Source organism: Alligator mississippiensis, chromosome 16, assembly GCF_030867095.1.
Source record: "Alligator mississippiensis isolate rAllMis1 chromosome 16, rAllMis1, whole genome shotgun sequence".
In the NCBI taxonomy this organism is placed as follows: domain Eukaryota; kingdom Metazoa; phylum Chordata; order Crocodylia; family Alligatoridae; genus Alligator; species Alligator mississippiensis.
The window spans coordinates 16,087,165-16,100,941 of NC_081839.1; the positions used below are offsets into that span (position 1 = coordinate 16,087,165).

A 13,777-nucleotide genomic window follows, 5' to 3' on the forward strand; every position below is an offset into this window, starting at 1 on the left:
TAGCAAGAGCTGTGGGATGATGAGTTTCCCTTCTCGCCCCTCTTCCACACACTGGAGCCTCCAGCTGCCTTCATCCCAGGCCAGTCCAGGAGACTAGCAGCGCTTTCCCCGTGCCACCGCCCCAGGGCTAACCTGTGCACTCTCTTCCCACCCGCAGGTGCCGGGACCCTGAGCAGAGCGGATCAGCAGCCTCCCGAGGAAGGGCCTGTAAGTCTGGAGCTGCAGAGACCCTCCAGACGGAGATGGGGACAGAGCGGCTCCCTGACACCGGGGCCAGGCCAGCTGCAGAAGGGGCAGGACAGGCCTGCAAAGCAGGGGGAGAGCATGGAGGTGAGCAGGGGGTGGGAGTGCAGCTGGGGCAGAGCCCCAGAGGAGCCAGGGGTGCTGTCAAGAGTTTGGGGAGCGGAGAGACCTGAAGAGTGAGCAGCCTGTGGTGACAGAGTTGCAGACACCCCCAGTTGCATTAGCAGGAGCGTGCTCCAGGGTGCAGAGAGCCAGGGGTGCTGGCACGAGAAGGCCTGGTCAGAGTCCCTGGAGCTGGTTCCCTGCCTCTAACTGTGCTGCTTGGGCTGTCTCCAAGGGCCGAGGAAATGAAGCATGTTGAGCTGGGCTGAGGCTGACACACGAGCTCCTATGTCCACATCTGCATCCATGGCTAAGCTGCAAATACTTGTAGTGGAGCGAGTGCAGACAGGGCCGTGGGGGCTGGGGGCATCTGGGGCAGGAGACACTGATGCTGTAACGCTTGTGCCTGCAGCTCCGGGAGGTGTTTGAGGACGTGGCAGTGTATTTCACACGGGAGGAGTGGGAGCTGCTGGAAGAGGAAGACGAGGGGCTTTACTGGGACCAGGTGCTGAGGAACTACCAAGCCCTCATTTCCCTGGGTAAAGCTCTGGCTCTTGCCTCTCCCCGCAGCCAGGTGAGCTCTGAATTGCTGTCGTCTTCTCCCTGGTTTTCAACAGTCTTGTACTCATGAGCTTTTGGCAGGTGGTTTGAATCCTCTTCCCCGCCCCGCACTGCTCTGTCAGTGAGCGGACCTCTCTGGCATTTCGTGCTGAAATCTCCTCCTTCCCCGATCCAGCCGCCTTCCCTGGAGTCTTCCCCATTCCTGGAGCTCCTGGTGTCACAGTCAGCACTTTCTTGGCCAAGGATCTCCTTTTGACTTCTCAGCCTGTTCGTACCATCTCCGATTCACTGTGCCTACAAATTCACTAACAGCTGTTCAAGCCCACTCTCCCATTCTCACAAGTCGTCTTGTCCTCCTATAGTGCACCTGCGTGTCACACACCCATCGCTATTATAGAAAGACTTGGGCTTGGTGCAGGGCGTAGTGAAAACCAGGTTTCATTTCCAGAATATCTGTAATAGAGGGGCTTGTTGTGTCTCGTGTGCAGGATTGAGGAACCGACCTTCTCCTGGCTCAGTTTGCTTTCCTGGGGCTTTCTTTTCCCTCCGTGTCCTCCAGAGATTTCCTTAGGGAAGTATGCAAGTGCTTTTTCTAGCTAAGCACAGACCAAAGAGGTCTTTGGTTTTTTCCTGCAATTATCTTGAAAATGTTAGAGGATTTTTGCCCGCTTCTCCAAACCTGCTGGTTATCACTCATATTGGTGGTCCTCTTGATTCTGGCTGCACTGACGTTTTCCTTCCCTCTTCCAAGGAGTGGCTACGACTGACTCGCTCTTCTCCGCTCATGGAAACATTGGCATTTACTACCCCGTCTCTGTCTCTCAACAAGAGATGTGATATTCTACTAGTCACCTTTCAGCCCCAGTCTCTTCGTCCTGTTCATTTTCTCGATGAAATAAAGTAATTCCCATCCTGTTAGCCTCCTAATGTTTCAGGATCTTCCACAGGCTAGGTATACTGATTTGATTGTTTTGTTTTTTCCAGTTAATTACTACTCCTCTAATTCACTCTGCACTGTCCTGTGGAAATCCACCTTGACTTTACAGTGTCAATGGATGCAAATACTCTTTGGGTCATTCTCCTTTCAGTCACTTCTCAAAATACGCCTTTCCGGCACGAGAGACCTGTTGCAGACCATGCGTTAATCCTCTTCTCTAGTACTAACAGCAATGACTTAAGCATCGGAGTCATATGTCTACACATGGTAAATGTTTGCCAGATTAGCAATTCTTTGCTCATTCACAATACGATTCAGTTCGTCATGCGAGTAAGGCAGTGCTGCTTCTCTGACTGCTCCCCTTTGTACAGCTCTTGTCTTTTCTGCATAAAATATGGTTCAAATCCAGCTCTGTCACTTCTTGAGGACTTCTTTTCCCTTCAATACCTCATGAAACCTAGCTATTTCTCCATAAGGTTGGCCACCTGGATTTCTGGATGTGACTGGGTTTCACCTAGTAGTACATGAGCAGCTGAAAGTGCAAACTCCTTCCCTGCGCCCCTAAGTGTCTCTGCATCAAGCTCTTCGTTATTACAAGATGACCGTTGGCTGCCTTTGCTACAACAGTTCAGGGATTCTCTTGCAAGCTACTTTTTACCATTAATGTCTCCCCCAGATCTCTCTCTCTCTCAGATCTTTGAGTAGCCCAAAGTCCACAAGCAGGATGCTGTTTTGGACCACGAGGCTCTCACAAGACATGACACTGTCAGTGGGGCTATCTCTCTCTTTCCAGTCCCTGCAGTTTATTGGTTTTGAATGCAGTACCTGCCAACCTGTGCACTCATCTCTGCCATGGGATCATCCTCCCACTGGATGGGACGGTTGCTTAAGTTGCAATGAGAGTTACTATCAAAGCATCCTTTCCCAGGGCATGATGGGATTTGTAGCCCCCCATGGAAATCCGCATGGTGTGCTGAAGAAGCTCTGTGTAGCCGTGGCTCTTGGATGAGAGGCTGGGGTTGTCCCTGATGTCTCCTGGTCGGGTTGAGCAGGAGCCTAGGACATGTCTACTCCTGGTGTCAGGCTGCATGAAGTGACTCCATGGAGTTAGTGGGATTCAGAAGTGTTTGTGTTGTGCCGAGAAGGGGATACCCCATCATTTGCACCAGAATTGAGCAGTACACCCCTACCCAGCCTAATCTCCCCCTGGACTCACTAGTGTGGTGGGAAAGAAAAGCCGTTCAAAAGCATCATTTGTCCTTTTAGCAGATCATTCTGGTCTCAACTTCAGCCTATTACAACGTGAAGCCATTCAGACACTGTCCAAGCGTACATGGCCCACCTGTTTCTGCCAGCAGGGTGTTAGGTGATAGGGCTGAGAGCTGGGCCAGAAACCTTGAGAGTCTGGCTCAGAACTGCCCCGAGTAGGAAAGATTAGGCTGGCACAGGGACCTGGCACTGCCTCACCCCCAGCACTTGGGGTCATGGTAGGAAGAACTTGTTCAGGTGAGGATAGGCAAGTGCCAAGTCCAGTCCTCCTCATAGGCCCATCCCAGCAAAAGGAATAGCCGAGTTTGTCTCTTGGCAGCCGGGTGGGGCCTGATCTGGATTTTCTCTTCCCCACGTAGGAGGCACCTGGCTGCTGAGCAGAGCTGAGGAGCTGACAACAGTGTATGTTGTGTATGTAAAGCAAACTCTTAGCAAATTAGCCGCCTATCCTGTGGCTTTATGTGCCTTGTCCTACCAGTGCCCTTGTAATCCTCAGTCATTGTCTTTCATGGCACAGTATTATGCATCTGCTACTAGCATGTGGCTGAATGAGGAAGTCATTTTGATCCCTCTATTTATATTTATGGTAGGATTAAATAAGGACAATTAGAAGAGCACATCTGGAATGGAGCGGAGGGAGTTCTAAACCCTGAGGTCTGTTGTACTTGATTATCTCACTCGATCCCTTTTCTGTTCAACTAGATGTTTTCCTCTTTGACTGCCTATTTAGCTGCAGGGCAAGAAGCCAAACTCTAATTTTTGTTTCAAATGTTGCTGTATATGACAAGTACTTCAGTCAGTAGCCTTGTCTTCAAGGTTGTAGTTTCATTTCCAGTAAAACAGAACAAGGTTACTGGAAGAAAAAGAATGTGACTGCAGCAAATAAGCCTGCTTCAAATCCCTGGATGAGACTCTGTTTTCTTTTAGGATTCAGACAACCCAGACCTGCGAGATCGTGGTTATATCTATTGGCGCCTTCTCTCCACGGATCCTGTGACTGCCAAAGAAGTGGTTTTATCAGAAAAGCCACTGATTTCTGAGGAGACTGACCTGATTGAGCCAACACTGCTGGATGAGCTCATCTGCCACATTGGGTCACTGGCTTCTGTGTACCACAAACCACCCAATGCCTTTGTGGAGGGCAGCCACGGGATCCACCGCAAGCATTTGCCAATTCACCATGGCAGGTAAGCAAGGAATAGCTACGTTATTGGCCTTCCCTGCTCTGCGAATGTGAATTAGAGAAGAAATAGTAAAAAAATTCCCCCAGCTTCGTTTTGAAAAGTTTGTTAACTTTTCAAAAACAGAACGGGTAGAAAAAGTGCTAGGTCAGGTCGTTGAAGTTTGGCCTGGAGTAAAACTAAGATAAGTTAAAGCTTAAATAATGCTGTGAAAATAGAACGGTTTTGGTTTGTTCTGTATATGTTACAAATTTTCTCTAAAGACAAAAAATACAAACCAAAGAGCAGAGTGGGAAATAAGCTTGTGATCTGAAATCAAATAGTAAGTGCACAGTGTACTGGAATCCTTGTTTGATAGCGGTTCTGTTCAACTGGCAGCCCACAGGCTGTGTGCAGCCTGTGAGGGGTTAAATTGCAGTCTTCAGGCTCAAACCAGGCAGCTGCTCCTAGCAGCCAAAGTCTCTGGGCTCTCCCTCCTCCTGCTCTTGCTTCAGAAGGCAGTGCAGTGCAGCACTGCATGGGGAGCTGATAGTCAGGCCTGGCTGTGCAAGGGGAGAGGGGAATGGGAGGTCGAGGGGGGAAGCATTGTATTCCCTGTGGTATGTGAGGTGGCTTTTGGTGCAGTGATGCTGGGGAAGTGCCCATGAGTGCATGTGTTGCAGCAATATATAAAGGAATTGTGCCTCTACGGTGTAGCAGCTTGGGGGAGGGATGCACAGAGCAGTTGGGGGCCTCGTGGTGCATGCCTGTGCAGCCCAGTTGTCCATCCGTGGCTTGCCTGCTGCTGTAGCCCGCACAGTGTGCAGCCCCCATTGGTGTGGCTTTCAGTGGCTTAGAAGTTGGACAGCCCCATGTTACAGTATTTCATTCCGTTTCATGGTTCCTCCTTCAGGTGAGTTATACTACTTGCTAAGTGCATCAGTTACAGTTGCAGCTCTTTTTCCAGTTGAAGGTATAGTGTCAACGTAATGTGTACCAGAAACCCTGGGAAAGTCATTCTTGAACCACTGTTGGCTTATTGTTTGTTTGATCGTTTTGCTATCCTCTTGCAAATCAGTATAGACAGTTGTGCCTTTGCTGTCTCCTCATATCTCTCTTCCATAGATACAAATACTCCTGATGGCTAAAACACTTTCCATGGCTTTGGAGCATTATGAAGTTTAGTAGCTTTTCCTCTGTCTGAAACTTAGTCTGGCTGCATTGACCAAAGGCCTGCAACCTCAAGTTACGCTCAGGACTTCTGGGGCTTCTGCAGCGTAGTGCAATGGAAACAGAAGAACTGTGTCCTGCTCAGGGGCCAATAGCAGAATGGGCTAGCTCAGGCCAAAGGTGAGACCAAATCTCCATCTCAGGCTTGGCCAACTAGCTCTCCTGTTCATTGTTATTTCAGGTCAAAGCTGGTATCTCAGGTTTTTACTAGCTCAGATGAGTTCTTCACCACTTCTAGAGCACAGAGCTTAGGGATTCAACACTGGCAGATGCTGTCCAGATAGCCAATGGACTCCCTTTGATTTTCCAAGTACCGTATAGCTATTGCTTATATCACTGCACTGCTCTAATATCACGTTACTTAATCATCTGTTAGCTGGGCCAATATACTCTATACCTCAATCCGCAACAATAGGAAGAAGCAACCAGGGGAACAGCAAACAGTACTTTGGAGAGAGTATTAACTTTCAGTGCTGTGCTCCTGTGCTCGTTGTAAATTAAAGGCAAATGGTGCTATTCATTGGCAAATTAGATGTCTTCTACATGAGTTCAGCTGATAGATTCAAAGATTCATAGATGTTAGGTTCAGAAAGGACCTCAATAAATCATTGAGTCCGACCCCCTGCATAAGCAAGAAAGAGTGCTGGGTCTAGATGACCCCAGCTAGATACTCATCTAACCTCCTCTTGAAGACCCCCAGGGTAGGGGAGAGCACCACCTCCCTTGGGAGCCCGTTCCAGACCTTGGCCACTCGAACTGTGAAGAAGTTCTTCCTAATGTCCAATCTAAATCTGCTCTCTGCTAGCTTGTGGCCATTATTTCTTGTAACCCCCGGGGGCGCCTTGGTGAATAAATACTCACCAATTCCCTTCTGTGCCCCCATGATGAACTTGTAGGCAGCCACAAGGTCGCCTCTCAACCTTCTCTTGCGGAGGCTGAAAAGATCCAGTTTCTCTAGTCTCTCCTCGTAGGGCTTGGTCTGCAGGCCCTTAACCATACGAGTGGCCCTTCTCTGGACCCTCTCCAGGTTATCCGCATCCCTCTTGAATTGCGGTGCCCAGAATTGCACGCAGTATACTCCAACTGTGATCTGACCAGCACCCGATAGAGGGGAAGTATCACCTCCTTGGACCTATTCGTCATGCATCTGCTGATGCACGATAAAGTGCCATTGGCTTTTCTGATGGCTTCGTCACACTGCCGACTCATGTTCATCTTGGAGTCCACTAAGACTCCAAGATCCCTTTCCACTTCCGTGCCACCCAGCAGGTCATTCCCTAGGCTGTAGGTGTGCTGGACATTTTTCCTCCCTAGGTACAGCACTTTGCATTTCTCCTTGTTGAATTGCATTCTGTTGTTTTCTGCCCACTTGTCCAACCTGTCCAGGTCTGCTTGCAGCTGTTCCCTGCCCTCCGGCATGTCCACTTCTCCCCATAGCTTTGTGTCATCTGCAAACTTGGACAGAGTACATGTCACTCCCTCGTCCAAGTCACTGATGAAGACATTAAAGAGTATCGGTCCAAGGACCGAGCCCTGCGGGACCCCACTGCCCACACCCTTCCAGGTCGAAGCCGACCCATCTACCACTACTCTCTGGGTGCGACCCTCTAGCCAATTCGCCACCCACCGGACTGTGTAGTCATCCAAGTCACAGCCTCTTAACTTGTTCACCAGTATGGGGTGGGATACCGTATCGAAGGCCTTCCTGAAGTCTAAGTGTACGACATCCACCCCTCCTCCTGTGTCCAGGCGTTTCGTAACCTCGTCATAAAAAGAGACTAGATTGGTTAGGCACAATCTGCCTGCCATGAACCCGTGCTGGTTTCCCCTCAGCATAATTTGTCCTGCCGGGCTCTCAGAAATGTGAGCCTTGATAATTTTTTCAAAGAGTTTGCCAAGGATGGAGGTGAGACTGACTGGCCTATAGTTGCCCGGGTCCTCCTTCCTCCCCTTTTTGAAAATGGGGACCATGTTGGCCCTTTTCCAGTCCTCCGGGACTTGGCCTGTTCGCCACGAGCGTTCGAATATTCCCGCCAGTGGCTCTGCAATGATGTCGGCCAGTGCCTTCAGCACCCTCGGATGGAGCTCATCCGGGCCTGCCGACTTAAAGGCATCCAGTTCTTCCAAGTGACTCTGCACCATTTCAGGGTCTACGCATGGCAGTCTGGCGCCTTGCTGCTGCCTCTCTACAACCCCAGTGAGAGACTTGTCGTGCCCCTCGCTTAGGAACACTGAGGCAAAGAAGTCGTTGAGGAGTTCAGCCTTGTCCCCCCTATCTGTCACCAATTGTTTCTGCCCATTTAGCAGTGGTCCTATTCCTCCCTGGGCCTTCGTTTTACTCCCTATATATCTAAAAAACAATTTCTTATTGTCTTTTACTTGGGTTGCCATCCTCAGCTCCATGGTAGCTTTGGCCCGTCTAACTGCCTCCCTACAAGCACGAGCAGTGGAGGTATACTCCTCTTTGGTGATCTCTCCCTGTTTCCACTTTTTATGTGCTCCCCTTTTGTCCCTTAGGCTGCCCTGGATTTCTGTGGTCAGCCAGGGAAGCCTCCTGGCCCCTTTCCCTCTTTTGCCTCGCTCGGGGATCGTCTTGCTTTGTGCCCGAAGGATTGTTTCCTTAAGGCACAGCCACCCTTCTTGGGCTCCCATCCCTTCAAAACTCCTACTTTGCAGTGCTTCCTTGACTAATCGCCTGAGTTCATTGAGATCAGCTTTCCTAAAGTCTAGCACTTTCACCCTACTAGTTACCTTACCCACTCGACGTCTTATGGTGAATTCTATTATTAGGTGATCGCTGTCCCCCAGATGGCTACCGATCTGGAGGTCCCCTACCATCTCTTAATAAAGAGATGTCCTTATTGTGGTTATCAGCCTTACTGCCTGATATAAAGATATGTTGATCAGGCTTCAGGGGAGGGCCTTCTTTGCAGCAGTATTGCAGTAAGCCCAATTATGGCTTTCAATTTCATATTCACAATACTACTCCTCAGGGGCAGTGTTGCGGGGAGACTGAAATCACTCATTGTGTGTCCTCTTGCTCTGCGCAAGGAAATTGACTTGCATCTTCCGGATGCCAGCAATACTTGCACGTCTGTTCACTTGGATCAAGCTAAAACTGACAGTGGAAGACAGTGATTTAAAAAAAAAACTTGGGTGGGATCTTAATTTCTTTTGTTCTGAGGAGATGAAATTTTTCGGGGGCAGATTCTTGGGATAAGTGCTTGCTTAACTTATTGATTCCACCCCTTCCCCCCCTCCCCCCCACCATACGAATGGTATAATTAAAATGGAAGGGTTAAGTGTTGAACTTGTGGGCATAATCCTGCAAGAAATTACTCATAGTTGCGTTGGCAGTGTGAACTTTCTCCTATGCATTGTCCTCTAAAGGTAATATATTGGCCTGTAACTGCTCCAGTTCTCAGCTGATAAGCAGTTCTCAGCCACATGGGCTGCTCAGCCACATGAGCTGCTTCCAGGTGCTCTGCTCTTTCTATTCAGGCACACCAGTTGTCATGAATTAGTGGTACCTTTTTGGGGTTCTGTGATGAAATCCCAAGAGTCAGGGGAGTAGGTTGAAAGCCAGCGTTTTGCCTATCAGCAGTGGAAGGTCAGACCCTTTTTTTGCTTGTGGGGATTTTTCTTTAGAGTGATATTATCTTTAAATACCATGCTTGCTCTTCTCTTAGGATGTTTGTATCTCAGTCCTTGGTTTGCAGCCACCAGCAGCTACTTGTCTTCCAACAAGTTTTTGCTGCTGGTGTTCTGGGAGCAGCCAAAGCTGGGGAATTTAGAGAGGCAACCGATTTAACTGGCTTAAGGATTCTGGGAGCTGTGCTGATGTTCTGGGAAAGCCCAAATATATTAATTCAAGAGAAGATCTGCTGGTGAACAGGGATTGAAACATTCTCCCTTTCCTTGTTCTCCCAGGGCAATAAAAGAAGGGAAACATGATAGCATGTCTGTATTCTTAATATATGGCCATTCACGATTCTTTTTATTCTTTTGAAAGCTGTCATGCAGATTTCTCATTGGCCTTGGGGGCCGCTACAGTTTAAAAAAAAAAACAAAACAAAAAACGAAAAACACACACACAGTCTTTGAAGAAAAGTGATTGTGCATCTCCATTAGAGAAGAGAAAGGGCGTGTAAGTAAAGGAGAGGTGGAACATTAAAGTGTCATCGTATGCAGGAGGAAGGAGACTGAAGGAAGGGGTTTGACCCTTTGGCATTGCTGTAATACAATTTTACTCATGTCCATTGTTCATAAAAATCATCCAGGTCACACGTTTTGCTCTTAATGGGGATTGAGCTGGATCAGGGAAATTGCTTCCAAGTGAGCACTTCAGCATATTCAGTATGTAAAAGCCCTGCTACTAAAGGTGGAAGCATGAAAAAAAGTCAGCATTAACACTGTTAAGGGACTAAATTTCATTCCGTTAATCTTTTTCTTATATCCTTTTCTTCATTCACCAAAGTGACCAACAGCACGTATGCAGTTTCCAAAGGTATCTTCAGACAAATCATGGCAGTATCAGGAAGGAGGATCAAGGCTACTCACAAATTAGTAGGGTGGGATCCCTACAGGAATGTTCCCATTTTAAAACACCTTATCAGAATATTAATTCCAGGAGAACTTCCTTACAAACCCCTGATGCATGTGCAGTAATACTGCGTGAAAATAACTTGCTCCCTTACTGCAGACAGTTGGGAGTGTGGGGGTAGGAGAAGCATAAAGTGAATCTAAAATTGTATAGCTTCTCTGAATATAAAAATATTGTAATGATGCACAGGAATTTGAGTGGCCACTATGGCATTTGCAGTCCACCCATCTTGTGTGTGTGCATGTCCCACTACCTTACATTGAAATAATGCTAGCTGGGTTTAAAAAAAGGTCTAGAATACTTCGCAACAAGTGAAAGTTAGATGCTGGCATAGGGCAAGTTATATTTCATGCTTTAGCAAGAAAGCTAATTTCTAGAGAAAGAAATTTGTCCTTTTCCCATTTGTGCCTTGTGTCTGAAGCTTCAGACTGTTGCGATTGCTAGAAGGAAGAAAAGACAGTTGAATAACTTGGTATGTCCCATGTGTGTTGGCTAAGGAGATAATTCGGCTAACCCAGGGACACCTTAAGCAATAAACACTAACCACCAATTCCCATTACTTGTTGCCTCCAATTGGTGATCATAAATCACGTGTTTTGGTCAGTCGCCAAACAAACAAAACACCATTGCTTGGAGCTGTACCACGTCGCTGTGTGTGGGTCATTTGTATTTTTGGCTGTCATTCGTGGGTCTTTGTTCTGCAGTTTCTCTTCTCTGGAGCTCCAAAGGCTGCAACAAAAGTGACTAAATATTCTCCCTTATTTATTTTTCTGTCTGCCCACAGCACTGACGCTGGAGACAGCCCTGTGGAAACCACTGGCACTACCAACTTGGAGCAGCCTCAGGTTATCCCATCTCAAGGTGACCTTCTGGGTGATCTTCTGAACCTTGACCTGGGCCCCCCAGTGAATGTACCCCAAGTGTCCTCCAGGCAGATGGGTGCTGTGGCCCTCCTTGGCGGAGGGTTAGACAGTTTGGTAAGGAATGTACTCTTTCTTCCATTTCAAATGCTGTACAGTAACTAAAAACATTTGTGGTCTCAGCGGTTGGCAAGACCTTGGGTATTCATTCCCTTTGTGCTGAGTGCCCGCTACTGGGACCTGAAGAGATTCATAGATTACTGGGACCCTCAGCAGCCATTGTTACTTCTGTGCCAGTTCACAGCCAGGTTCTTCCTTTAGTAAAGAATGCTACCACACAACTTAGATTCCCATTGTAGATCAATAGGACTATTTCTCTCACTGGGAAGCAGGGGAGGAGGATTGAAGAGCCCTGTCAGTTCCTTAGGTGTCCGAGAGCATTATAAAATACACCAGTTCCTCTTCTAAAGGGCTTTCATGCTGCCCTCTTGTTCCCAACTCAATTGAATTTCATTACAAGCTCCGTCTTTATAGCCTGCGCCATCCTATTTGTGTATTCTCCAGAGCATGTCTTGCTTTAAGTATCAGTGACATCTTAATTGCAGTTAGGCCAAGAGGAAGCACTCTGCTACTCCGCATAGTCCTGCCCTTCACCACAGGCACTCACAAGGTAGTATTCTAATATTAAAAGGGTCAGGCACCAGAGAATGAATAAATTCATTCTGCCTCTTTCCTGGGGAGGGCAAGCTGGGCATAAGCTGTCATGACCGAGTCAGAAGGGGGAAAATGTATTATGCAACTGAATAATGGGTGCAGTGGGTCTTAAATCTGTGGCTGCCATTCAGTAAGAGAACAGATCACTGAATACAGTAGCAGATTTAGCCTTCAGCACTGTGAGTCAGGCCTCTACCATCAGGCAGCAGCTTTGGAGGAGAGGGAGGCTGTTCGTACGGCTGGACGAGCCCCAATGCAACAAATCCTTATTTGTCAGCTTCTCCATTCATTGTAGCAGTCTTGCTAAAACAGACATTAAATCCAGAGCCCAACTTCTGGTGTTTCACAAGCTGATGAAGTAAACACAAATCTAACCCTCCCTAGCATTGCTATTCACACAGATCAGATGTGCTCAACTTATTTGATCTCTGTGCTGTTTGAGCAGCAGTTCATGCACCTGAAGTTCACATCAGTGGAACAGGCATGCTAGACCTTGGCTGCAGTTCTCAGCAGCATGTACTGTATAAGCCCAGCAGCGGGAGCTCAGTTCAGTGATCTCTGATGAAGAGAGAGACAGCCACTGCTGTGCACTGTAACTAATTTTATTTCTTTAATTACATTCATACAATTCAGAAAACAATGTCGTGTGACAGCTTGAAAGAGGCATTTGAGCCATAAATCCCTGTAGAGACACCTTCATCTCTGGTTGCAGAGACAAACCTTCTGTATTGAATGTCAAGGCACTTGGTTGTTGGCCAGAGACCTTGTGGATGAGAGTAACTTAAGGACAAAAATGGGTTAGATAAGTCATGTCCAACCTTTTAGCCCCATGTGGTTGGACAGTTGGGGTAGGATCAGTGTACAGGGTGGATCCAGTTTGTGTCCCCAAGCTGCAGCAGTCACTTGGCCCCCCACAACCCTCATACTTGGTTCCAAGACAAGGGGCTTTTTTTCATGCTAAATGGAGAATAAAAACTCAGAATTGAGGAGATAAAGTATCTAAAGAAGTTTGGAGGGACATCTGTAATACTTACATCACCAATTCTCTCAGGGGCTGATTCTCACAAATGTAGAGAATATCCTCCATTTCTCACAGAAACACATTCCTTAACTTCTCAATGATCTTCAGGGTCACAGTTGTTTTCCCTTTTCCTGGCAGGTGATACATAAACAGCTTCCTGGTTTTGCAGGGGTCCGTGGTCACTAACTCATATTGTTTAAGAGTCAGAAGGTTGAAAAACTCACAGGCAAGGTGGTCACTTAACAAGGGCCTAAAACTCAGCAAGCCAATCACAAGTGCATCCAGTAATTTTTTGATGACTTCATGGGATATGATATAACTATTGCGATACATTATTTGCAACATAACGTATCCACTATCACTAGTGTCAAGCGCATCAGGGCAGTTGGCACGATTCTCTCGGAGGCGCTGCTGGGGGGGATGTCTCTTAGCAGGGTTTTTCAAACACTTGAGATTGAACCTCTGCTTTGGTTACTTCTTTTGTTGACATCAGTCTGTGGCCGTACGGATGGATGTAATGGAACAGATCAAACAAGAATCTACTCAGCAGCCTTTGGGGCTAGTCTTCTCCTCGTCTTCTTCACGTGTCCCACCTGAGAGAGTTGACAATAGGGATTCAGCAGAGTCTGAGAATTATTCAAATCTGACTGGGTCATGATGGGAGTTGGAGTCCTGGACTGCCCTGCTCGTGCAGCATCCTCACTCCTCTGTACTTCTGTGCTAGTATACCACTGTGTCGTGGAAACACACGCAGCATACTTTTGGGTCAGGTCAGCAGAAGCTTTTGTTCAAAAGAAACTACAGCTGTAGGGGGGATTCCAAAGTGACATGGATTTCCCAAGCACTTGGAAGGGGTTCTCCCCCAAGAGCAAAATCAGGAGACTTATATACTTTTTAACAGTCGCTTACAACTCATGTGATCATATAGTGAAATTAGCATGAAAAGTGGCTATGACATTACTTCATTACTTCTTTGCTGTAATCAGGATGGGAACTTATGGGGAAGGCGAGATTAGTTCACAAACCTCCTTCTTGCACCTGGAAATCAGAGTTGTACATACTTTTTGCTATCTTCAA

The 13,777-nt window shown here is 47.5% G+C and overlaps 1 protein-coding gene across 1 annotated transcript; it reads left to right on the forward strand.

Annotated features, from left to right (window-relative positions):
- Positions 1-275: 275 nt before the first annotated feature.
- Positions 276-1,389, forward strand: LOC132246552 (KRAB domain-containing protein 5-like). Its single transcript, XM_059719733.1, has 2 exons — positions 276-330; positions 758-1,389. The coding sequence occupies exons 1-2, from the start codon at positions 325-327 to the stop codon at positions 974-976; spliced, it is 225 nt and encodes a 74-aa protein (XP_059575716.1). The 5' UTR covers positions 276-324; the 3' UTR covers positions 977-1,389.
- The last annotated feature ends 12,388 nt before the right edge of the window (positions 1,390-13,777 follow it).